The sequence below is a fragment of the Orcinus orca genome, chromosome 1 (genome assembly GCF_937001465.1).
Source record: "Orcinus orca chromosome 1, mOrcOrc1.1, whole genome shotgun sequence".
Classification (NCBI taxonomy): Eukaryota; Metazoa; Chordata; class Mammalia; order Artiodactyla; family Delphinidae; genus Orcinus; species Orcinus orca.
This window is the reverse complement of record NC_064559.1, coordinates 3129131-3154668: the sequence shown is the minus strand read 5'-3', so window position 1 is coordinate 3154668 and position 25538 is coordinate 3129131. Positions and strand designations below refer to the sequence as shown.

Below are 25538 nucleotides of genomic sequence, written 5' to 3'. Positions count from 1 at the left end.
AAACTGTATAAATAAAAAGTTTTACATTCATTCAATGAAATACTGTTAAGTTAAAAGATTATTAAGAAAATGTCATAAATAAAATGTGCTAAATTCATGTGATGGAATACTATTAAGTAAAAACATCATGGCTAGATGTTAAAAACAGAATCCGGTTATAGAACAGTAAAACTGTAAATTTTTAAAAACAGTTGTTTGCATACCAATATGCAAACCAAAAAATACACTGGTGAATATTATATCAAAACAATGACAGTTTCTGGGAAGATGGGGAAGAAAATGCCACTCCATTATTAGTAATTTATTTTATTTTACAAAGGGTATGAAGCAAATATATCAAAATGCTAGCATTTCCTAGGAAATGAGAGTAATTATTAGTAAGTGCTTGTTTCTGTAGTTTTCTGTCAAACCGATGACAACGCTAACAATATTACCTTCACACTAAACTTTGGTGTGCTGTCTTCTTATTCAGTGTTGTCTGTCTTTTAATGGTGGAAAGCATAACCATATGGGATGGATGGTTCATTGTTTTCTAAAACCATTCCACTGTCTTTTACTCTGAATTTTTTTTATTCTGACCTTCTAACTTCTAAATAAATCTTGGTTTGTTTGACAGAGGGAGGAGATACTGAGATACAAAGAGGTGAGGGGGGTGGCTCTGGAATGTTTAGATGGTAGTTCAACTATTATGCTCTTTCATTTAAATTTTCAAATTTTAAATATATACGAGTCAAGTTCGTAAGCCACAAAATAACAAACAGTGTTACCTAGAGGTTTTACAGAGACTAACTCTAAGAAGCTTGGCTCTGCAGGTCCTGGACTTTTGACTTCTGGACATCATCCAATGGTTCTCTTTCTTGATTAACTGTCATCTGGTTCCAAACAGTTCAAAGAAGAAACGAGAGAAAAAATTGTGATTCCTATCCAATTTTATATCTGTTCCTGCTTTCCTATCATCATCTATAAAAACAACATGCCTTTAATCTGAAAACATGTTATCAATGCAAAAAACTTGGAGAACCTGTATGCAAAAAATTAAAATTCCGAAATCACCTATGATTATGGACATCTTCCCCATTACATTTAAAAAAAGAGTTCTTAGAGTACCTACTAAGAAGAGAAAGGAAACTGTACAGACCTCAAAACAACAAGTTAAACGAACTGAGTAATTAGTGTTGGCTTTTTATGGATAATTATGATTTCATTCTCTATACTTTGTTTTCTAAAATTTCTGTACTTAAGAGGTAATCTGGAACAGATGAAAAAAGAGCAAATAGAACATGTAACGTTTACATGGTAGATAAATGAATAAGTAAATTCTCCTCTCTAGGCTACGCCACCAACCAAATACTGACTCATTAGCTAATACCTCTCTGTTAGGCACAGTAACACAGTAAAACCAAACCAAACCAAATAAACACTGGTTCAAGGACACCACAAACCCCCTTTCCCATCATTCGTTTCCCAGGAATCCCAGGGCTCTACAGTGAGGAAGTTAAGTCCGCCCCTCACGCTTCACTGGCCATTGGCCACTGGTCCCGCCCCACAAGCTCGTCTTTGAAGCCGTTGATTGGATATGAGTGAGGACCGTGGAGGGGACTGGTACTGACAGCCGGTGCGGAGGCGTGGCCATATCCCCCGGAAGTTCTACCCGGGCCGCCGCGCTATGGATCGCGCGCTACGGCTCCTCGCGCGTTCGCGTTTCCTCTCGCGCGCTCCAGTTTCCGACCCCCGCCCTGGCCCCGGCCCGGGTGGCGCGGCACTCCTGCTGCTTCGGCCTCCGAACGTCGTTCGAATGGTGAGCTCGTGCCGCCCAACCGCCGTGGCCGCCCCGCGGTGACCTTCAGGCCTCCCGCCTGCCGGCCCTAAGGTCCCGATACTCGGCTGCGTGTTGGAACTTCGCTGCCGGCCCGGGGCGCCTCCTCCGCCGCGGGAGCGCCCGGGAGGGGCGGCAGCTGTTGGCGAGATCCCTGTCGGGCCTCCCCGACCCCGCCCCAGCCGCGCTCACTGCTTTGCCCCTGCCCGCGGCGGCTGACCTCGGAACGGTGCTGGGGTGGACGGTGTGAAGAGGGGGCGGCGCCGGAATGGGACGGTGTCCGGAGGGAGCTGCTCCGCTTCTGCCTTTGATGGGCCGAGCTGGATCCAGCCCCTCTGAGCTAGCTTCTGGGGTCACAGCTCTGCAGGGAACTGTTCTTAGGCATCCAGGCGGGTTGAAAGTTCTTGTGAACCTAAGAGATTTTACTTTTCATGAAATTGGCCATTTAGTTTGTTAGGCTGGTTTTCCCCACTTAACTTTTGTATAAACCCTGAAATGTGAAACAGGGGCAGAGTGTCCTGAAGTACGTTGGAGGAAATTGCATGGACCATAACATAACTACAGCTGAATCAGCACTTTTTATTGAGAAAGACCTGCAAGGAACTTAAAGGTCCAATTTCAGGTTATGACACCCTGACTTACATGAGCCCTTTTGCGCTTTAGAGTGTCACCTTCGGTAATTTGGGCTTCAACAAGCATTAAATACGTATGCTCACATGTGTATTATCAGGAAAAGTTTGAGAAATAAATGCTAGTTTAGGAAGACTTACATTCTGCACTCTTCACTGCTGTATGAGCTTTCATTGAGAGAGATGTGACTTCAGACCCTAGTCTGCTACTCAGAGTTGGGATTTGGAGCAGGTAATGTTTGTCCTCAGTGTCTGCCGGTAAAATGAAAATAATTACAAATACTCGTCAAGATTGCCCCTGTGAAAGTACTTTGAGTTTGGGATATGGTGAGTGCTTATTAAATGAATGCTTCCATCTAAGGTATTTCAAAGGCCCAAGACATTTTTCTGGGCTATAAACTGTAAGATAATTTGATGACATTACTGTACTTGAAACTGCGAAATCAGGGGTGCTTTATATTTCTGCAACTCCCTGCTTGAATAATTTTAGTGCACTTTAGAGCCTTTTAAAAATTTGTTTTTCACTTATTTAGTGTTTTGTAAAAGGGAATAGAAGGCTGGAGAACTGACTCTATCCCGCTGTCAATGTCAAAAAAATAGCAATGCGTTGCTTTTAATGTTGTAATGTTAGCTAACATCAGATGCGGATAGATTTTTTTTTTTATATAATCCTAAATACATCTTTTGCGCTCTAATCTTCTCAGCTCCAAAATCTCTAAGTTGATTTTATTAAAAGTTTTTCTTGTTGCTAGTGTTAAGAAATAAATTATATTCAATATCCTGTGACAAACCATAATGTAGAAGAATATGAAAAAGAATATATATGTATAACTGAGTCATTTTGCTTTATAGAAGAAATTAACACAATATTATAAATCAACTATACTTCAATAAAATTTTTTTAACAAAACAAAGAAATTCACATAACCCTAAATGCCCTGTTACCTTTTATCTCAATTAAGAACACAAAGAAGTTCATCCAACAGGAAGATTACATTGAATGCTCCCTGTGTGTAAAACAGTCACTATGGGCACAGAGTTTAGAGACTACTGAGGCATATTAAATAAGCAAAGAAGTCATGCACAGTTAATAACACTGTGGTACCGAGGAGAAAAAGTACAGTGAGAGTGAGAATATATAATGGAGACCCGCTGTGAAACTGCCTTGGTAGCATGGTGGAAAAGGAAGTCCTACATTTTTTAAAGTTACTTTATTTTATGATCTTCAGGATGGCTATAAAGTCTGGAAACATAGATAATATTCTGTGTTACAATGCAATATCAATAAACCATTTATTACATATTTGTCAGTATTTCAAGACTTAGTGGTCACCCCATATTTTAAGAACAGAAAGACTTTTTAAAAAGTCTGTTTAAAGAAACTGAAAGCCCAAACACAATGAAGTCAAATTTTGGATTTTTATCTCTTGAGATAGTCTTTTTGCCTAGGAAATGATTTGGATTTTCTTGAACACTGAAATATTCTTTTAAACCACCTTAGGATAAGAATCTGAAAGGCATTTTATATTTTCTTTAGGAGATACCATGGTTTAGTTAATGGTTATCTTACACATGCGTGGGAATATACTATAGGCCTGAGGCCTATATTTTTTTGGCTGGCCTTTCTGATTTAGACTGGCATGCAAATTTGGAGACCACCTCATCAATTCCTGAGGTTACCGGAATTAGTGGTTGGTAATAGCACTTGGTATTTCTAGGGCTAAATAGCAATCATACTACGGTGAACACTGGACACATTAGTCATTCATGCTTCTCCAGGAGGGGAAGTGATTGTGAATAAACATGCATCTCCCAGGACATCAGGAAATTGCACATTTGTGCCTGCCCCATGCCTAGCTGGTTAACTCTTTAAACTTCTCCCAGAAATTCTGCTCTCTAAATTACAGGTTATAAAGACATGGTTTTCAAAAAAACTAGTTTTTTGTGACAGTGGATTATATTATATGAATTAAAAACATATTTAATAGATACCATCATGACATCATTTTTCATCAAAAGCACTGATAATTTTCCCATTAATTTAGGTGAGCAGCCCTCCTCTTCTTGCCCAAGCCACTGGGAAGAGGTGACATACATTATAATGTGGGAAGGTTTTGAAAATCATACATATGTTTTTCAGACTTCAGGTGGACTCATTAGTGGGTGGAGAAATCAATGTAGTGGGCAGTTAACAGCATTGGTTTTTTGACAGAATAGCATAGAATAGAAAATAGGCTTACAGGACAGATTTTTTCACAGAATTTTTGTTTCAGGTTTGTGTGCATATACATGTGTGTTTATGTACAATATAAAGGTTTTTTCTTCAGTAGGTCATTGGGAAGAACGTTTGAAGAGATTTGGCAGTTACCTGTTTCATTGTTCCTCTATCTGTGTATATGTGCTTGTCTAACAGACACCAACCATAGGCATTGCCTCCACTGACAGAGCCTGGAGCCTTTCAGAGTATTTTACAGCATTGCTTCAGTTTCTGATCTACAGATTTGTGCAACCTATGTATTTCCTGGGTTAAAAAAAGGGAGAACTTCCTGGTTTTTTGGAATACTTTATTAGCTAGCTAAGCTGCTACAATGTTTGTTGTTGGAAATTTGGGATGTTTATTTTTATTACTGTAAGGACAAGAAGTATATTTTTTGAAGTGTTTACTGAGATTGTGATTTCAGCCACAATTGACATCTGCCATTTTTTAATGGTCAGTGTCAAGATCTAGAATTTGATGTAGACCGTTGTTTCTTGAGTTAGAATTTAAATTTTTCTAAAGTTTAAACTTGAAGAACATAGGTAAAATTTATTCATTTAAATCTTTCCAAAATACTTTGGATATGAGTTTTATCATAGCAACCTGTTATTTAGGTGACAACATTATTCCTGTTTTATGATGAAAATTTAATAATTTTGAACACAAAAAATGATGTTTTAAATTTAAGGAATCGAACTTGATTTCACAAATGACTGATGGACACCAATCTCCTTTCTTTGGAGCCAGTAACTATTTGCTGTCTTATAACAAGGTGATGGAGAGGAAGAAGAACCTAGCTCATGTGTCCAGTGCCACTGTTGTCATTGCTAATGTTATTGCACCAAAGTATATTTTAACATACAAGGATATTTACTTAGGATATTTAAAACAAAGATCATTATGCAAAAATTTTTTGTGCATTTGAGATATAAAACCCCAGCTGCAAGTTGGCATACAGTGGTGTCAGTGTAAGCACACTCTATTAGAGAAAAATCTAACTACATCTTCAGATCCTACAGGGTAGTGGTTGTTGTGGGCCAATCTGGAGTTACTTCCTCCATTTCTTGGTTTATGGAAGTGATAAAAAAGGGAATCCAAACAGCTTTTAGAATACGAAAGTCCAGGGTTTGAGTGTTTCAGGCCTTCCCTCTTGCTATCTGGGTGATCTGCTGAGATTATTTAATCTTGTGTAGCCTCAGTGTCTCCTTCTTTAACATAGGATGACGATATTAAAATCTCCTAGGGTGGTTGTGAAATTCAAATAAGGTGATACCTAAAAAGTGTTTGCTACATAGCACAGTAAATGATTATTTTTTATTGGCTTCTCCTTATTGGCTTAGACCAGTCCTTTGCAGACTTTTTTTTTTCCATTTTTATTGAAATGTAATTGACATACAGCACTGTATAAGCTTAAGGTGTACAGCATAATTTGACTCACGTACATCATGAAATGATTGACACAATAAGTTTAGTAAACATGCATGATATCATATAGAGAATTAAAGAAATAGAACAGATTTTTTCTTTGTGATGAGAACTCCTAGGATTTACTCTTTTAACAACTTTCATATATAACATACAGCAGTGATAATTATATTTATAATGTTGTACATTACATCCCTAGTACTTATTTATCTTGTAACTGGGAGTCTGTAACTCTTGACTGCCTTCATCCAATTCTGCCTAACCCCACCCTCTGCTTCTGGTAACCACAAGTCTGATCTCTTTTTCTATGAGTTTGTTTGTTTGCTTGTTTGTTTTTGAAGTATAATTGACCTACAACACTATGTTAATTCCTGTTAAACAACATAGTGATTTTTTAAAGTTATTTATTTATTTTATTGAGGTATAGTTGGTGTACAATATTATATAAATTACAGGTGTACAGTATAGTGACTCACAATTTTTTAAGGTTATGCTCTATTTGTAGTTATTATAAAATATTGGCTATGTTCCCTGTTTTGTAAAATATAGCCTTGTACCTTATTTTACATATAATTGTTTGTACCTCTTAATTCCCTACCCCTGTATTGCCCCTTCCCTCTCCCCACTGGTAACTACTAGTTTGTTCTCTATATCTGTGAGTCTCCTTTTCTTTTTTTTATATTTACTCGTTTGTTGTATTTTTTAGATTCCACATGTAAGTGATATTTGTCTTTCTCTGTCTGATTTATTTCACTTAGCAAAATACCCTCCAAGTCCATCCATGGTGTTGTAAATGGCAAAATTTCATTCTTTTTTACAGCTGAATAGTTTTCCATTGTGTATATATACCATATCTTTATCCATTCATCTGTTGATGGACACTAAGGTTGCTTCTGTATCTTGGCAATTGTAAATAATATTGCTATGAACACTGGTGTGCATGTATCTTTTTGAATTAGTGTTTTTGGTTTTTTCAGGTTTATACCTAGGAGTGGTATTGCTGGGTAATATGGTAGTTCTATTTTTAGTTTTTTGAGAAACTTCTTTTCTACAATGGGTGCACCAATTTACATTCCCACCAACAGTACATGAGGGTTCCCTTTTCTCCTCATCTTCACCAAAACTTGTTATTTGTTGTCTTTTTGATAATAGCCATTCTCACGGGTGTGAGATGATAACTCTTGGTGGTTTGGTTTTGCATTTCTCTGTTGTTTAGTGATGTTGAGATCTTTTCATGTGCCTATTGGCCATCTGTATGTCTCCCTGGAAAAATGTCTATCTGGGTCCTCTACCCATTTTTTTAATTGGGTTGTTTGTTCTTTTGATGTTGAGTTATATGAGTTCTTTCTATATTTTGGATATTAACCCCTTATCAGATATATTGTTTGCAAATATATTCTTCCATTCAGTAGATGGCCTTTTTGTTTTGTTGATAGTTTCCTTCACTGTGCAGAAGCTTTTTACTTTGATGTAGTCCCGTTTGTTTATTTTTGCTTTTGTGTCTTTTGTTTCCCTTGCCCAAGGAGTCATATACTAAAAAATTTTACCAAGACCCATGTCAAAGAACTTATTGCCTATGTTTTCTTCTGGAAGTTTTACGTAAGTTTCGGGTATTACATTTAAGTCTTTAATCCATTTTTTAATTTATTTTTGTGCATGGTGTGAGAGAGTAGTCCAGTTGGATTTTTTGCATGTAGTTGTCCAGTTTTTCCAGCACCATTTATTGAACAGGCTGTCTTTTCCCCATTGTATATTTTGCCTCCTTTGTCATGGATTAATTGCCCATATAAGTGTGGGTTCATTTCTGATCTCTGTTCTGTTTCATTGACGTAAATGTCTGTTTTTGTGCCAGTGCCATACTGTTTTGATTACTATAGCTTTGTAGTATAGTCTGAAATCAGGGCGCATGATACCCCCAGCTTTGGTCTTCTTTCTCAAGATTGTTTCAACTGTTCAGGGTCTATTGTGTTTCCATATGAATTTTAAAATTATTTTTCTAGTTCTGTGGAAAATGCCATTGGTATTTTGATGGGGATTGCATTGAATCTGTAGATTGCCTTGGGTAGTATGGGCATTTTAAAATTATTATTTCTTCCAATCCATGTCTGTGTCATCTTCAGTTTCTTTCATCAGCGTCTTATAGTTTTTTGAGTACAGATCTTTTACCTCCTTAGTTAGATTTATTCCTAGGTATTTTATTCTTTCTTTATGAGATTGTACATGGGATTGTTTCCTTTTTCTCTTTCTAGTAGTTCATTGTTAGTGTATAGAAATGCAACAGATTTCTGTATATTAATTTTGTACCCTGCAACTTTACTGAATTCATTGATGAGCTCTAATAGTATTTTGGTGGTGTCTTTAGAGTTTTTATGTATAGTATCATGTCCTCTGCAAACAGTGACAGTTTTACTTCTTCCTTTCCCACTTGGATTCCTTTTCTTTTTCTTGTCTGATTGCTGTGGCTAGGACTTCCAATACTATCTTGATTAAATGTGATGACAGTGGGCGTCCTTGTCTTGTTCCTGATCTTAGAGGAAATGCTTTCAGCATTTCACTGTTGAGTATAATGTTAGCTGTGGGTTTGTGATATACAGCCTTTATTATGTTGAGGTATGTTCACTCTATACCCACTTTGTTGAGAATTTTTATCATAAATGGGTATTGAATTTTGTCAGAAGCTTTTTCTGTATCTGTCAAGATGACTCGATGATTTTTGTTTTTCAGTTTGTTAATGTGGTATATCACATTGACTGATTTGTGGATATTGAACCATCCTTATATCCCTGGAATAAATCCTACTTGATCATGGTGTATGGTCCTTTTAATGTGTTGTTGAGTTTTGTTTGCTACTATTTTGTCAAGGATTTTTGCATCTGTGTTCATGAGAGAGATTGGCCTGTAATTTTCTTTTTTTGTGCTTTGTCTGGTTTTGATGTCTGGGTGATGCTGGCCTTGTAGAATGAGTTCAAAAGTGTTCCTTCCTCTGCAGTTTTTTGTAAAGGTTTGAGAAGGATAGTTGCTACTCTTCTCTAAATGTTTGGTAGAATTTTTCCTGTGAAGCCAATTGGTCCTGGATTTTCGTTTGTTGTTGTTGTTAATTACTGATTTAATTTCATTACAGGTAATTGGTCTGTTCATATTTTCTATTTTTTCCTGGTTCAGTCTTGGGAGATTGTACATTTTAAGGAATTTGTCCATTTCTTAATGGCCATTTTATTGGTATATAATTGTTGGTAGTAATCTCTCATGTTTCTTTGTATTTCTGTGGTGTCAGTTGTAACTTCCTTTTCATTTCTGATTTTATTGATTTGAGCCCTCTCTCTTTTTCCTTTGAGTCTGGCTAAAGGTTTATCAATTTTGTTTACCTTTTCAAAGCACCAGTTCTTAGTTTCATTTATCTTTCATAATTTTTTGTCTCTATTTTATTTACTTCTGCTCTGATCTTTATGATTTCTTTCCATCTGTTGACTTTTGGGTTTTGTTCTTTTTCAGGTTCCTTTAGGTGTAAGGTTAGGTTGATTTTTGATTTTTCTTGTTTCCTGAGGTAGGTGTGTATTACTATAAACTTCCCTCTTAGAACTGCTTTTCCTCTGTCCCATAAATTTTGCATCATTGTGTTTTCATTTCCATTTGTCTCTAGGTATTCTTTTATTTCATTAATGATCCATTGGTTATTCAACTGCGTATTGTTTATCCTTCATGTGTTTGTGTTTTTTGCAATTTTTTTTCTTGTCATTGATTTCTAGACTCATGGCATTGTGGTCAGAAAAGATGCTTGATATGATATCAGTTTTCTTATATTTACTAAGACTTGTTTTGTGGCCTAGCTTGTGATCTGTCCTGGAGAATGTTCCATGTGCATTTGAAAAGAATGTGTATTCTGCTGCTTTTGGATGGAATATTCTATATAGAGCTACTAAGTCCATTTGGTCTAATGTGTCATTTAAGGCCAGTGTTTCCCTGTTAATTTTTTGTCTGGATGATCTGTCCATTGATGTAAGTAGAGTGTTAAAATCCCCTACTATTATTGTGTTCCTGTCATTTTCTCCCTTCGTGTTTGTTAATATTTGCTTTATATTTGTAGGTGATTCTGTGTTGGGTACATACATATTTACAATTGTTATATCTGCTTAGATTTATCCCATGATCATTATGTAATAGGCTTCTTTGTTGTTGCAGTCTTCGTTATAAAATCTATTTTGTCTAATGTTAGTATTACTACCATGGCTTTCTTTTCATTTCCATTTGCATAGAATACCTTTTTTCATCCTGTCACTTTTAGTCTGTGTGTGTCTCAGGATCTGAAGTGAGTCTCTTGTAGGCAGTATATATATGAATCTTGTTTCCATAAGCATTCAGCCACTCTATATCTTTTGATTGGAGCATTTAGGCCATTTACATTTAAAGTAATTCTTGATAGATATGTACTTATTGCCATTTTGTCCTTTGTTTTGGGGTTGTTTTTATAGTTCTTTTTTGTTCCTTTTTTCTTACTTTGCTCTCTTGTTATTTGATGACTGTCTTTAATATTACATTTGGATTCCTTTCTCTTTTTTGTGTATCGATTTTGGTTTGTGGTTACCATGTGGTTTATATATTGCAATGTGTGTGTGTGTGTGTATGTATGATTATTTTCAGCTCCTGATCTTTTAAGTGCAAAAGCACTTTAAGAACCCTGCATTTTTATTTCCCCACACATACTTTTTCTGTTTCTGACATTGTATTTTACATCTTTTTGTCTTGTGTGCCCCTTAACTTCTTATTGTGGATATAGACAATTTTACTGGTTTTGTGTTTCAGCCTTCCTACTAGCTTTGTACATGACTGATTTACTACCTTTACTATATTTAGCCTTACCAATGAGATGTTTTTTCATAATTTTCGTACATCTAGTTGTGGCCTTTTTCTCTTAGAGAAACCCATTTAAAGGTGGTTTGGTAGTGCTGAACTCTTAGCTTTTTCTTGTCTGTAAAACTTTTGATCAGTCCATTTAAATCATAATGAAAGCCTTGCCTGTTGGAGTCTTCTGATTTAGGTTTCTCCCTTTCACCACTTTAAATATATCATGCACTCCTTTCAGGCCTGCAGAGTTTGTGCTGAAAACTCAGCTGAAATCCTTATGTTAAGTACAATTACCTTGTACTTAACTTGTTGCTTTTCCCTTGCTGCTTTTAGTATTCTCTCTTTATCTTTAATTTTTGCCATTAATTAAAGTGTGTCTTGGTGTGGTCCTCTTTGGGTTGATCGTGTTTGGAACTCTCTGTGCTTCCCAGACCTGGATGTCCTTTCCCTTTCCCAGGTTAGGGACATTTTCAGCTATTATGTCTTCAAATATGTTCTCTGCCCCTTTCTCTCTGTCTTCTCCTTCTATGGCTCCTGTAATGTGAATGCCAGTACACTTGATGTTGTCTCTGAGGTCTCTTAAACTGCCCATGTTTCTTTTCATCCTTTTTTTTTTCCTGTTCAATTTCAGTAATTTCCACTATTCTTTCAGCCCACTGAACTGTTCCTCTCTGTCATCTAATCTACTGTTGATTCCTTCTAGTGTACTTTTTATTTCAGTTGTTGTATTCTTTAGCTCTCTTTGGTTGTTGGCTCGGGAGGTCTTAAGGCAGCTGGCCTGCTGGTGGGTGGAGCTATGTCCCTGCACTAATAAGCTGTATTCCAAAATGGTGCTTTCAAGAACTGATGTCCTTGTGGTAGAACAAGCTCCCATTAGTGGCTGCCCCCAGTGTGTAGGTTCCCAGTGTGAGCTCCAGTTGCCTCCTACCTCTCCGGGAGGCTCTCCAAGATCAGCAGGTATTCTGACCCAGGTTCCTTTCAAATTACTGCTTCTTCCCTGGGTCCCAGAGTGTGTGAAATTTTGTGTGCACCCTTTAAGAGTGGAGTTTCTTTTTCCCACAGCCCTCTGGCCAAAAATGAGCCCTGCTAGCCTCCAAAGCCAAACTTTCAAGGGGCTCTTCTTCGCCCTGCTGGGGAGCCTGACATGGGGCCTGGACCCCTCGCTTCTTGGGGAGAACCTCAGCAATTGTAATAATCCTCCAGTTTGTGGGTCACCCCTCCTCGGGGGGTGGGGGGAAGTGGTAATAGGTTTTCACTTTATTGTGTCTTCCTCCCTCCTACCTATTTTGCCATGGTTCCTTTATATCTTTAGTTGTAGAAGGTCTTCTCTCTAATTTTCTAGCCTTACTCATCAATCATTGCTCTGTAAATGATTGTAGTTTTGGTGTGCCCATGAGAGGAGATGAGCTCAGAGTCTTCCTACTCTGCCATCTTGGCCACTCCCCTCCTCTGCAGACTTTTAGGCATAGAAAAAAAATGTACCTCATTGGATATACACCTATATTTCTAACTAGGTACAAGGATACTTTTCTTTTCAATCTAAAAGGCTTTATAATATATAAAGGATTTTTAAATCTTTCTAGTCCCAGGGGATAACTACGAAATTAATTTTTTCTTATTCAGAGGACTGTTTACTAAAATAAGGTTACTTGGCTGGGTGTTTTTAAATCTTTTGAATCATCTGACCATGTTTATTTTATAATTAATGCAAGATGAACATTAATTAAAGTTCTGAGTATCTCTGATACTCTTAATCTCTTTAATGTAAAGTATCATATGTAAACTCCAGATTTGTATATATATTTTTTTAATTAGTGTAAGTTGATGTACTTAGTAGCATCCTAGGTTCTCCATAAAAGGGATTTGGGGTCATGGGTTCTTATCCTGGGGAGTGGATTGGTTTCAAGATATAAACTCCTTAAAATCATATGTAAGATTTTACATATATGTATTTATGTTCATTCTTCTAGAGAGAAGATCCATAGTTTTCCTCATATTCTCAAAAGGTTCCAACAGCCTGAAAAGGTTAAGAACTGATCTAGCCCATGTCCCTTTGTCTGTACATTTACTGTAACTTATAGATGAGAAAAGCTGACTTGCTGAAGGTGACACAGCTACCAGATGGTGGGCTGTCTCACTGCAAAGCCTGGACTGTTTTGTATGGCACTAAGCTATCTCTCATGCATAATATTTGTAGACCATAGTTGAGCTTTGTTTAAATATATAATTATAATATATATATATATATATAAAACACTTTCAAATTTTAAAGTATCATTCTTAGGTCATTTTCCAAAGTTCCCAGTAAAATAAGCATTAACCTAAGTACATCAAAGCTTGACCAATAATAGGCATACTCCTGAATTGGAAAAGATTATTATTTTTATTTATCATTTGCATAGTGTATGAATTCTACAATCTGTCTTTAACACATGTATTAATAAATTTGTGTGACAAAAATTTCTCAAGAAAAAAGCTGGAAGTGGGGGGAGTAGAATGAGAATCAAAATGGAATTTTTTTGTCTTTTTGGTACTTATTAAGGTTTCTTTACCTGTACATGATGTGTTGTTTATATGATGTTATTGTTCTTGATACTTGGTTTCTTTTCAAGCTATAACAGTGTCTTGTCTTTATCTTTAGGCAAGCCAAAATTCTTTTCGGATAGAATATGATACCTTTGGTGAACTCAAGGTCCCAAATGATAAGTATTATGGCGCCCAGACTGTGAGATCAACAATGAACTTTAAGATTGGAGGGGTGACAGAACGCATGCCAGTAAGTGGCTTTTTTGGAAATGTTGGCTTATTTTGGATGAACTTGGCATTATTCAGTGAGTCACCTTACCTTATAAATAAGTATTTTACAGAGTTAAAATGTAAAGTTATTAGAGAACTGGCTTTGTGAATAATAAGATGTTTCTCTCTCAGTAAAGTGTCAAAGAACTTTTTGAAGTTTAGTATACTAATATCTTGAGCTATGTATGACTTTGAGTATTTTGGGTTTTTGATAGAACTAAGTGATTTGTCTTTCATTCTTGTTTGGATTTTTCGTATTTTTACTAGAATTTTGCAGTTTGTAAGCACTTTTAATTTTGATACTTAATTTTTTACTGATTTTTTAAATGATTTAAAAGAAAACCAATTTTTCTTTAATATTATACTTTACCTGTCTTGGCTTCAGTTTGTAAAAAAGTATACACAAATTCATAAAAATACTATTTGTCATGATGTCTGGCATATAATAGGTAATATATAAGTATTTGTTCATTGCTAACATGAATGATTTAATGATTAGAAAACTTTCTACCATATTTCATTAAATCCTTAGATTAGAACTGATCCTCAATTAGAATTGTTATGTACTACTAAGAAAGAAAAAGTCTGCCAATTAAAGTTGTGACATGTCATTGATTGTAGGATGCATCTTGATTTCAGGGACGTTAAAGTGTGAAAAGAATTGATGGAATATATTACATATCCTACTGGAGCCCAACTAGGGTATGAAAAATAGTCAGTGTAGGAATGCAGGATAGGCTAGTAAGCCTAGAAGGAACCAGGCTTCATCTGGTGAGATACTGTTTAACATTTATCTTCTAAATATACTTTTTATCTTACAATAAATTTAACTTCCGTAGTTTAGCTAATTACTAAGGCTTCAAGACTGAATCTTGACAGGTTCATACAATTTCCCAAGAGACAGCTGAATCTTCTTAGAAGAATCTCTCTGTTATTGCCACCCACAGCCAGTTTAATGGTGAGGTAAACATAGGGTCAGACTACATGGTTGGGAGACAGAGGGTAGCAGATCCTAAAGTATTCTCATATAGTTCAACTCCTGGGATTAAAGAGATCAGTCTTAACCAGTATTGACTGGAGTAAGTATGGCTCATGTTTTGAATTTCCTGCTTTAACCAGCAAGGTGTGTGGTTCTGGGAGTGCATGATTGCTGCCACTGCTGCTGTCCCAGAGATAGAGAAGTTGTTTGGATTTGGACAGGTGTCTGTGAAACATGGATACGTGGGTTATCGATTTTTCACATTTGGCTTCATCTGGATTAATTTCCTGAACTATGTTAAATATAAAGCAGACTGTGTGCCTTGAGCTAAGTAGTATGATTAAACCCAACCCTTTGTACCTCAGGTCCATAGGAAAATAAAACCAAAAAAGATTATGAACTGCTATGTGAGTAAATGAAGAATAATGAGACCCTTCTTTCATCTCCAATGATACATTTACTATTTTGTTTTAATAGTGTCCAGTGAAACTTTCTGCTGTGACCTTTGTTCATTTTCATGAGTCCACAAGCACTGTGGGGTCAGTCACTCCATTCTAGTAGCCTGAGTTGATTGGCATTTGGTTGTGACTGTGGCTTGGTTGTGACTTTGGCAGTGGTTTAACCCACTGCAGTATTCCTGTAGAAAATTAAATTCCCATTTTTTTTCATGTGTAAAGTTTTAAAGCTTCTAATCTTTTGTGCCATATATCTCCATTTCATTTGGGTAAAACACTTGTAATGTTTTAATTTTGATTTCTTAAAATTCAAAGTAAAAATGTTTTGTTTTTCTTTTCTTTTGTTTGCCCTTCAGTTTATCCTCTGTGTGACCCAGGTTCAGTGTGTCTTACTCATTACTTTTTCTTGTTTTTCCACTTTTATTTTCCTCTAAGGACTATAGCTGCTCTTTTACAAATTTATCACTCTCTTCTTCACCCTTCCTTTCTTCCTTCTTTCTCATTCAAACCTGGTATGGTATCTAAATCACAGTCTATATTATTAACTTTGACAAGAGCACATAATTTATTTATCTTGCGGAAAGTTACAGTACCCCAAGCCCAGTGTAGCCCTACTTCCTGACCCAAGACTCATTTATCTTGTATTTCATTGAAACCTCATCAGATTTACTCAATTTATCCTTTTAAATTTTATGAGGTGCTTTGGAGTAGAAAGTGAAAAGATCTGAAAACTAAAAGGGTTTGATATGTGGTTATATATATCAGAAGCTATCACCGTTAAGTCTGTAAAACTCTGGGTTTTTAAAAAAAATTATTCTGAGAGAAATGTCCAGTGATTTATTGAGTGTCAAGGCTTCACTGACTAAATAAAATATCATGTTTTTTGGCTTTGGGATGAAATGATACCCATTCAGTAACTGGGTATTTCATACTAATTAGCAGTTAAATATATTATTTCTTTCTATTATTTGTTTATCTAGTTGAGGTATAATTTACATATAACATTAGTTTCAGGTGTACAGCATAATGATTCGATATTTGTATACATTGCAGAATGATCACCACAGTAAGTCTAGTTACTAGTTACTAGTTACATGCCTAGTAACATCCATCACTCTACGTAGTTACAAGAAAATTTTTTTTCTTGTGATGAGGACTTTTAAAATCTCTTTGCAACTTTCAAATATGCAATACAGTATTATTAACTATAGTTACCATGCAATACATTACATCCCCATGATTTATTTATTTTATAACTGGAAGTTTGTACCTATTGACCTCCTTTATACATTTTGTCCACCCCCTGCCCCTGGCAACCACCAGTTTGTTCTGTCTATGGGCTTGGTTTTCTGATTGTTGTTTGTTTTGCTTTTTAAATTCTACATATAAGTGGGATCATGTGGTATTTGTGTTTACCTGTCTGGCTTATTTCACTTGGCGTAATGCCCTCAAGGTCCATCCATGTTGTCACAAATGACAAGATTTCATTCTTTTTTATGGCCAAGTAATATTACATTGTATTTTTTACCACATCTTCTTTATCCATTCATTCATTGATGGATACAGGTTATTTCCATATCATGGCTATTGTAAATAATGCTGCTCTGAACATGGGGATGCATATATCTTTTCGAATTAGTGTTTTCATTTTCAAGTAAATACCCAGTAAATACCTGGAATTGCTGGATCAGACAGTAGACGTACTTCAGTTTTTTGAGGAATCTCCATACTGTTTTCCAAAGTGGCTGCACCAATTTACATTCCTCCAAACAGCGTACAAGATTTGCCTTTCCTCCACATCCTCACAAACACTTATTTGTTGTCTTTTTTTTTTTTTAATTTTGGGAGTAGGAGTTTATTAATTTATTTAATTTTGGGAGTAGGAGTTTATTAATTTATTTATTTATATTTGCTGTGTTGGGTCTTCGTGGGTGCGAGGGCTTTCTCTAGTTGTGGCAAGCGGGGCCCACTCTTCATCGCGGTGCACGGGCCTCTCACTATCGCAGCCTCTCGTTGCGGAGCACAAGCTCCAGACGCGCAGGCTCAGTAGTTGTGGCTCACGGGCCTAGTTGCTCCACGGTGTGTGGGATCCTCCCAGACCAGGGCTCGAACCCATGTCCCCTGCATTGGCAGGTGGACTCCCAACCACTGCGCCACCAGGGAAGCCCCTGTTGTCTTTTTGATAATAGCCATTCTAACAGGTGTGAGGTGGTATCTCATTGTGGTTTTGATTTGCATTTTTCTGGTGATTAGTGATGTTGAGCATCATTTCATGTATCTGTCAGCCATCTGTATATCTTCTTTGGAAAAATGTCTGTTCTCATCATCTGCCCATTTTTTAATCAGTTTGTTTTTTGCTACTGGGTAGTATGAGTTGTTTATATATTTTGAATGTTAACCCCTTATCAGATATGTGATTTGCAAATATTTTCATTCAGTAGGTTGCATTTTCTTTTCTTCTTCTTTTTCTTTTAAAGGCAGCAGACTCTTTATTTGATGTGGTTTTAAAATACATCAAAATCAAGTCCCTGGCTGTTCTGTATACCAAAAAGTTTTCAGCACACCTTCAAACAAATCTGGGCGGCCAGTTTGGGCCATAAGGGAAGCAGTTACAGGGACAGAAGGCAGCACCCCTCCCTCAGGCAGGTGCCTGGCTGTCCCTGGGGTTACCTCCTCTGTGCTGTGCAAGGTGAGAGGGCTAGAGCACCAACTCAGCAGGCCTCGCCCTCCCCCATAGACACTAGGGCAGCTCCACTGGCCTTCTGGTCAGCCTTCCACAGGGCCACCATGATGTGGGTGGAGGAGGGGAAATAACCATCTTTACAGACATAACATTCTCTTACAGAAAGTGCCTGAGCTCAGCCCATGGTCCAAAAACCTCACAGAAAACAAATTTTAAAAAGTACTGCTGACACCTCGTAGAATCTGGTGTACACAAAGCTCTCAGCTGGACAAGACCCTGAATGCAGATTACTGTCAGCAGATCCTCACCTGCTGTGGTCTCCTGCAGGAAAAGCTAGCAATCTAAGAACCCAATACACAACTCTTGGTCCTAAAACTGGGGCATAAGACCTGCCCCAGTGAGGAAGGAACTGGCCTTCACTCATGGACAGGCCACCTCTTCATCTGGCCCAGGACCCTGGCTGGTGTGGGCAGCACCCAGGAGCCTGGGCTGAATTTGGAAAGCAGAGCACCTGTAGTGGTTGATAAGATTTGGTCAATGGAGAGGAAGAAGAAGGGGATCCCCATCCATAGCCTGGCCTGGATGCCTAGAGACAGATGGCTGGAGGTGAGAGCAGAGGTTGTACCCTGCACAGCTGGGACCACCTTGCTCACTGTAGCTCCACAGCAGCTAGACTTGGTTTCTGAGCATTGCTGTCCTGTGCGGCTGTGATTTCCCACACCACACTGGACTCCAATAGTCCCCTCCCTGCCAACATTAGGACTTTAAGAGGTAACTGAAGTGGGGCAGGCAATCATGTGGGCTACTGCAAGCCTTCCTGCTGGGGACAGGCAGAAACTTCTGCCTCTTCCCTGTGCTTCGTTAGCCCAGCAAAACCTGTATGGGATTGGCAGCTCTTATGTTCCTCAGCAGAGTAGAGTAGTATCCCCTCAGCCAGGGATGGCAGATAGGTCTCAACACTTATACTGGCTGCTGGGGGAATCTTGAGAAATGAGAATATATACCAGGGATTTAGCAGGAAATACTCTGAAGCAGATTAGTGGTACCTACCATGGGGGAAGAGGGGAAGTGATGTGCCATTCATTTGCCATCTCTGGTCTAAGTCCTAACATAATTCAGGAGTACTCTTCATGAACTTAATTATCTGAAGGATTTAAGTTAAGGGCTGAAAGAGTAGGCTATTTGTAAGATAATGAATCGACTTCAAGAAAATACAGGAAGAAGCAAAAACTCAAGCATCTGATTCATCTTGGTCTGTGGCTCCCTCAGGTACACTGAAGCTGAGCCCCAGATGGAGATGGAGTTACAGTACCCCAAGCCCAGTGTAGCCCTGCTTCCTGACCCAAGACTCATTCTGCTGTTCCAGAACATTGTTCTGTACAAAGATTGGCTAATACTCTGGCAAGTTTGCAGTTAGCAGGACTTTCAGAGTATAGGGTATCATGTATAAGGGGTGGGAGTGGGGGTAGAGAAGGAACAGACATAACTGTCTGCAGCCATTTTTGTGGATTTCTGAGGCTTAGTCAATGGCTGAGTCTCATTCTTATCCATAAGCTGTCAGACAAGACCTGGGGGCTCCCACATAAGAAGAAGTAAGATGTCAAGAAGGACATAGCTCTTATTACTTGGGCAACAAGATCAGAGAAAATCTCAAAAGATTGTACACTGCGGGTATGGGTGTAGGAAGCAGAAACAGACTTATAAAGCCAAGGGGACAGTTGGGCCCGGGGCCCAGCAACTACTGCATGGAGATAGTGGTGATGGCATCAGCAGTGGCCTCCCAAGATTAAAACCACAGGTAAGCTTGTGGCAAAGCCATCAGAAGCCCTTTCCTTTTTCTTACTCTAAACAATCTGATTTCATCAAGCAGGAAACCTCAGCACCAACATGGCAAAGGTACCAGGTGGGGTGCTGAGGGGAGTGGGGCACTAGAGGCCAGGAACCCTGGCACCACCCCTAAAACACCCCTTCTTCCTCAGAAGATCCTCAATACAAACACTGTCACGTGCAAAACAAAAACAAAGGAAACAAAACAAAACCCAAAAACCTTTAGAAAAAATCCTTTGGGTGATCTCTTGTCAATCATTTGTGCAGGCTAGAGAGGCACCTGTGAATGATAAGGCTACTGCGAAACGTCATTGGCATGGTCCTGGCACTACCAGAGGGCAGAGGAAGTGGTGCCTGAGGGGCTCCCTAACAGCACATCATCCCACACAGAACATTCTCCAAGTCCCTTGTCCTAGGCAGGGAAGCAGTTTCATCGCTGGCTTTGAGCGCCCAATCAACACTCTGCCTGGCAACCCCTTTTCTAGGTCAAGAGAAGCAAAGGAGCTTCCAGGGAAGCTAGGAGAGCCAGAGCTGCCCAAGTCCTGCTAACAGGAGAAACACAGTCAAGGCCTGGGTGTGTCACCTGTCTCGAGCCCTGAAGGGCAGGGAGGGAGGGACTGAGCCTCAAATCGGGCAGCGAAACGCTCAAGTCGCTTATCCTGCCAGCATACTGTGACAGCAGCCGCAGATGACAGCTCCGCTTTAAGACTCTTCAGCTCACAGAAGAGCCACTGACTTCATGTGTACACACCCCCATCTCCAAGGCAAGCCCATTTTACACTTACAGATATAAGTGTATGAGGTCTTGCCCGTAGGCCATATGTATGTAAAATTGACCCACAAAATCCAAAACTGCAGAGTCAGATGCCAGCTAGGTCAGAGCACCCTGGGCCTCAGCGGTGAGAGCCTCGCACAGGCCAGGCCTGGCTGGGCCGCTCGCTCCCTTCCCAGCATGCCCCTGGCGCAGGCTCCCTCAGCGGTGGTGAAGGTAGACTCCTGAAGCCCCGTTTGGCCTGATGCTCCCGTGCTCAGTGCTCCAGGACAGCAAGGAGCTTCTGTGGCCCTTGGGGAGCTAGGTGCTTGGACCCTGGGCCCCTCAGCACCCTGTTCCTTGGAGGCATTGGCAGCCTCTGGCCTCCACACAGGGCCACTGTCAATGAGGGGGCCCTGGCTTCCAGCACTCAGGTCCTGCACCCTCCAGCTGCTGCATTTTCATTTTTTTGACGTTTGCTTTGCTGTGAAGAGGCTTTCTAGTTTGATGTAGTCCCATTTGTTTATTTTTGCTTTTGTTGCTTTTTCTTTTGGACTCCTCCAGAAAATCATTGCCAAGACTGATGTCAAGGAGCTTACTGCCTATATTTTCTTCTAGGAGTTTTATGGTTTCAGATCTTAATGTTCAAGTCTTTAATCCATTTTGAGTTCATTTTTATGTATGGTATAAGATAGTGGTCCAGTTTCATTCTTTTGCATGTGGCCAGTTTTCCCAGCACCATTTTGCTACCTTTATTTTATTTGCTACTTTTAGTTTTTTCTAAAGAGAAGGAAAACTTATAATGTAGCACGGGATCCAGTGAGGGGAAATAATGGTGAAGGCTGGTGAAATGGTTATCATTTGTTTTTAAATATATGAAATAAAAACATATACATTATAATGTCTTATAATAAATAGGACGAATGGTACATATGTGTGAATGTGTGTATATGTGTGTGTGAGGCATACATATATATCTATGAAAAGTCATTGTATTTGCTTTTGTTTGGTTCCCTAAACAAATAGATAAATGATGATTCTTGGTTTTTATATATCAATTTTTAATCTTTCTCTATATCCTAAACATTTTAGGGTCATAATGTTACTTAAGTTATTGTTTTATGTACCTGCATAAGATAGTAATCTTAAACTTTCATGCTTTTTTCTGTACCTGCATTTTTTTTGAACCTGCATAAGATAGTAATCTTAAACTTTCATGCTTAACTAAAATTGCAAATTTGAGATATTTTTCTGATTAACTCTAGATCCCAGTTATTAAAGCATTTGGCGTCTTGAAGCGAGCAGCTGCTGAAGTAAACCAGGATTATGGTCTGGATCCAAAGATTGCTAATGCAATAATGAAGGCAGCAGATGAGGTAAGAGGTGATAAGTGTGTTTACTTAATGGCATCAGACCCATATTAACTGCTGGATAATGATAAGTGCTGACACGAGGAAAGGGGCACTGTGAATTCTTTAGTTAATGAGTTTCAGCATAGGATGGCAGCATTATTATTTGGTGAGGATATTAATATGGCGCTTAAAATATTGTGGCAAATTTTCTGGGTGATTTTATACCTTTTATTTTTAATTTTCTTTACTTTTCCTTTTAATTTATATAGTTTAAAGAAAACTTTGAAGAGATACCCTTTGAACTTATATATTTGATTTCTTGTTTTATGTATAGATGATTCCTTTTAAAGCTAGTTGGTTATTTGATACTATGTGTGGAGAATGTAATTTCACTATTTCACTAATAACATAATTAATTGCTTACGCAATTAAAGATAAGCAGTCAGAGATAACAGTTTAAAAGCTCTGAATATAATGTTGTTCATTGCAGTACTATTTATTATAACAGCTGCTTATGTAAGTTATATTGTGAAGCCATGGAAATTTAGTTTTTTAAAGAATGTCATAGAACAAACCCTACCATATAAGAAGTGGGGAGGAAAGATTGCAAAATGCATGTATTTTATGATCCTAATTTTATTTAGAAAAAATGAACAGAAAAATATGTTTTTCTACATCTACATATGTACTCCCATTGCTGAAAGTAGAGACTAGAAGGTGATGCCAAAATGCTAATCATCTTTATTTCTGAGGGTAGAACTATGATGACTATTATGCTTTTCTTAGTTCTCAGAATTTTTTACACTGATCACCTGTTATTTTTATACAACTAGGAAAAACGTTTTACTTTAAAGTGAATCAGTTGTTTAAGGTAATAGATTTCTAAAGTGCATGCTGATTTTTTTTAAGCTAAAATCATTCCAGAAGGTGAAGTTAAGCACCCACTCTCTTAGAAAGCTTATAATCCAAAAACTAACAAATTAACTAAAAGGACAAAAATATGACAAAAATAAGGACAAATCTAGACCATATTTATGTCTATGCTTGGAGGTTGCTACTCATAGGACATGTGTGGGATGCAGTAGCTATTAGTGAGCTCACAGTGTTAAGTCACTCGTTCATTATCATGCTGACTCTGGCTGTAACATCTGTTGGATATTCTTGCTGAGTACCAACAGTAAATTTATCTAGAGACTTAACACATTTGCCAGCCTTAATGGGTGGGTGGGTCTGTCTGTATATTATTAGAGGGCAGTTGAGAAATAGGAGAAAGATATCTTTGATTCAGTTTTCATTTGGAATCAGTGAAATTGTTATACCATTCACAATAGATAATCTTTCACCTTTTTTTTTTTAAATGTTGGGGGTAGGAGTTTATTAATTTTATTTATTTATTTTTGCTGTGTTGGGTCTTCGTTTCTGTGCGAGGGCTTTCTCCAGTTGTGGCAGGCGGGGGCCACTCTTCATCACGGTGCACGGGCCTCTCACTATCGCGGCCTCTCTTGTTGCGGAGCACAGGCTCCAGATGAGCAGGCTCAGTAGTTGTGGCTCACAGGCCCAGTTGCTCCGCGGCATGTGGGATCCTCCCAGACCAGGGCTCGAACCCGTGTCCCCTGCATTAGCAGGCAGACTCCCAACCACTGCGCCACCAGGGATGCCCCAATCTTTCACCTTTTAAAGTAGCAGTGGTTAGACTGCAGGAGCTTCAATTTGCTGGACAACCACAAACTATTTGGCACCATCACTAGCATATGAAAAAGGTGAATACCTTTAAAATAGTACTATAAATAGTACCAACTTAATCATATTTGATTTAATTAGCTAAATGAATATTTCTTATTTTTTAAAATTCATTTTGTAACATTTTGCTCTGCAGGTAGCTGAAGGTAAATTAAATGATCATTTTCCTCTCGTGGTATGGCAGACTGGATCAGGAACCCAGACAAATATGAATGTAAATGAAGTCATTAGCAATAGAGCAATTGAAATGCTAGGAGGTGAACTTGGCAGCAAGAAACCCGTGCATCCCAACGATCATGTTAATAAAAGCCAGGTCGGTATACGATCTTTTCTTTGTTATAACTTGAAAAGAATCCTGAGATTTTCCTTGTAAAACAGACATTAACTTTTTTTTTTAATGAGGTTTTTTTTTTTCTTTTTAAATTTATTTATTTTTGGCTGCATTGGGTCTTCATTACTGTGCATGGGCTTCTCATTGTGGTGGCTTCTCTTGTTGCAGAGCACGGCTCTAGGGCGCAAAGGCTTCAGTAGTTGTGGCTCACGGGTTGTAGAGCACAGGCTCAGTAGTTGTGGTGCACGGGCTTAGTTGCTCCGCGGCATGTGGGATCTTCCCAGACCAGGGCTCGAACCTGTGTCCCCTGCATTAGCAGGAGGATTCTTAACCTCTGCGCCACCAGGGAAGCCCCAGGCATTAACTTTTGACAGGGAGTGTTCATTCTGCTTATATTCTTTAATGGAAAGGACTTCTTCTCCTTATTTCTTTTAGGAATCTTGAGTCTATGTCTTAAATTTTCATAAAAAGCACCTTTAGGGAAAAAAATCACTTTTAGGACACCTGAATTTAGTATATATATATTTTTTCGCTGTTTGATTTATATTTTAAAAACTCTTTCTTTTGAAATATAAAATTATTTATAAGAATTGCAAAGATATTTCAGAGTTCCTGTATACCCTTCACCCAGCTACCCTTAATATTAAATATTTTACATAGCCCTGGTACATTTGTCACACTAAGAAATTAACATTGGTACAATACTCTTAATTAAACAGTCTTTATTAGGATTTCCCTAGTTTTCTATTGATCTCTTTTTTCTCTTAACCAGGATCCAGTCCATGCTCCACATTGTATTTAGTCATCATATCCCCTTAGTCTCCTCTAATCTATGAGAGCTTGTCTTTTGTCTTTGTGACTCTTGAAAGCAGTGGCCAGGTATTTAATAGAATGTCCCTCAATATGGGTTTGTCTGTTGTTTTCTCATGATTAGACTGAGACTGGATTTTTGGAAAGACTTATAGAAATGAAGGGCTCTTCTTGCATCGTATCAGGGGTACATGATAGCAACATGTCTTGGTACTGGTGATGTTAACTTGAATCACTTGGTTAAGATGGTGTCTCCCTGGTTTCTCCATCTTCTATTCTCTATTTGGTAGAAGTAAGCCACTGTGTCCAGCCTATACTCCAGCTACTACACTTAAGCTCCACTTCCTAAACGGAAGAGTATCAAGAAATTTTTGGACATGTGGTAAGATCACCACAGAATTAATAGAGAACTTTGAGGCTATTCTAATAGCCTCTTTCTCCTTAAACTTTTGCCTATTCATTTTAACATTCATCAGTGGATCTTGCCAATAACACCTACATTAGTGTTTCAGTAGTGATTTTCTGTTTCCCTCATTCTTTCTACATTTATTAATTGAAATTTTTCTGTAAGGAATACTGTCTTCTCTCTCCCCTGACATTTATTTATTTAATCATTTATGTATATCAGTATGAATTCATTAATATTTTTTTCTTAAGGTTATAATCCAATATTTTTGATATTTATATTGCTACTCGTATTGTTGCCACAGAGCCACAGCTTGTTGGCTCCTGTGTCCTTTGGACATGCCACCATCCTTTTTCTTTTTTAAGGCACTGATTAATTTTTTGCACTATAAGATGCTCCAGGCTTCTCATCTTGTATTTTTCCTGCCCTAGCCCTCATA

General features: G+C 38.1%; 1 protein-coding gene across 1 annotated transcript in view; it reads left to right on the top strand.

Annotated features, from left to right (window-relative positions):
• Positions 1 to 1631: 1631 nt before the first annotated feature.
• Positions 1632 to 25538, top strand: part of FH (fumarate hydratase) — a 41835-nt gene continuing 17928 nt past the window's right edge. The window contains exons 1-4 of the mRNA XM_049713624.1: positions 1632 to 1798; positions 13611 to 13745; positions 21726 to 21836; positions 23689 to 23865. Coding sequence (XP_049569581.1) covers positions 1667 to 1798; positions 13611 to 13745; positions 21726 to 21836; positions 23689 to 23865 — 555 coding nt within the window. The 5' untranslated portion in view covers positions 1632 to 1666. The remainder of the gene's footprint in view (positions 1799 to 13610; positions 13746 to 21725; positions 21837 to 23688; positions 23866 to 25538) is intronic.